Below are 1,487 nucleotides of genomic sequence, written 5' to 3' on the forward strand. Positions count from 1 at the left end.
TAGGGAAATTTTATTTAGTAGACTCGGGATACGCAAACAGAAGTTGTTTCCTAGCACCATATCGTGGTAGTACGTACCACTTGCAAGAATATAGGGCACGCCGTGGAAGACCTCGGAGTGAGCAGGAATTGTTCAACTACACGCACTCATCGCTCCAGAATTGTATCGAGCGCACATTTGGGGTGTGGAAAGCAAGGTTCCGCATTCTCAAGATCATTAACAACTACCCAATGAGGAAACAGGTAAAAATACCTGTTGCTTGTGCGGTCATACATAACTTCATACGCATGTATCAGCATGATGATAGATTTATGACCCAATACTTTCAAGATGGGGTTCTGGTAAGTGAAATTGACCCTCAAAATGCGGAACAAGATGTAAATCAAAATCACAACCCAGATCGGGCAACAGAAGGACCAACGAACACAACGAATCCTAGACAGATGATTCTCCTAAGGGATGAAATGGCAAGGTCCATGTGGCAAACCCAACGAGGGAACAACAATCCATAGTTCACCATGTTTTACAATGTGTACAACGAGCCATTTGAGGCAATGTCTATTTTCACATTTTTTTCCTATTTTCGGAATTTTTTTTTATTGTGACAGGTAATTTCATCCTTCATTAATTAGTTACATGTATTAACCTATGAATATGACATTTTCAAAAATTAGTAACGTGGAATGTTCTTCATTAATTATTTTTTTCTCTTGATTTTATCATATAGATGGATGGAAATTGATATGGTAGTTGGAATAATGAATCTATGAAATGAACACATCACAACTCAATTTGTGGGTCAAAGTTGAAGCTCAAATGGACTCCTAAACACTAACTCCAATTCTAATTACAATTCAAATCAAGATTCTAACTCTAACCATAACTTTAACTCAAATTGTAAAATTTTGATCTGTGAAGTGAACACACCCTTATATACCAAAGTACGTTTTATTGTTTAAGAATACCTTACAAACGTTCAGTCTTGAGTTCACCAAGATGATGTCTCATTTAATAGATTTATATACCAAAGTACGTTTTAATGTTTAAAAATGCCTTACAAACGTTCAGTCTTGAGGTCACCAAGATGATGTCTCATTTAATAGATTTATATACCAAAGTACGTTTTAATGTTTAAGAATGCCTTACAAACGTTCAGTCTTGAGTTCACTAAGATGATGTCTCATTTAATAGATTTATATACCAAAGTACGTTTTAATGTTTAAGAATGCCTTACAAACGTTCAGTCTTGAGGTCACCAAGATGATGTCTCATTTAATAGATTTATATACCAAAGTACGTTTTAATGTTTAAGAATGCCTTACAAACGTTCAGTCTTGAGGTCACCAAGATGATGTCTCATTTAATAGATTTATATACCAAAGTACGTTTTAATATTTAAGAATGCCTTACAAACGTTCAGTCTTGAGTTCACCAAGATGATGTCTCATTTAATAGATTTATATACCAAAGTACGTTTTAATGTTTAA

The 1,487-nt window shown here is 34.6% G+C and overlaps 1 protein-coding gene across 1 annotated transcript in view; it reads left to right on the forward strand.

Moving 5' to 3' along the window:
* Positions 1–512, forward strand: part of LOC112093139 (protein ANTAGONIST OF LIKE HETEROCHROMATIN PROTEIN 1-like) — a 1,314-nt gene extending 802 nt beyond the window's left edge. Inside the window, exon 3 of the mRNA XM_024171039.1 lies at positions 4–512. Within this exon, the coding sequence (XP_024026807.1) occupies positions 4–512 (509 nt within the window). The remainder of the gene's footprint in view (positions 1–3) is intronic.
* The last annotated feature ends 975 nt before the right edge of the window (positions 513–1,487 follow it).

This window comes from Morus notabilis, unplaced genomic scaffold, assembly GCF_000414095.1.
Source record: "Morus notabilis unplaced genomic scaffold, ASM41409v2 Scaffold93, whole genome shotgun sequence".
In the NCBI taxonomy this organism is placed as follows: Eukaryota; Viridiplantae; Streptophyta; class Magnoliopsida; order Rosales; family Moraceae; genus Morus; species Morus notabilis.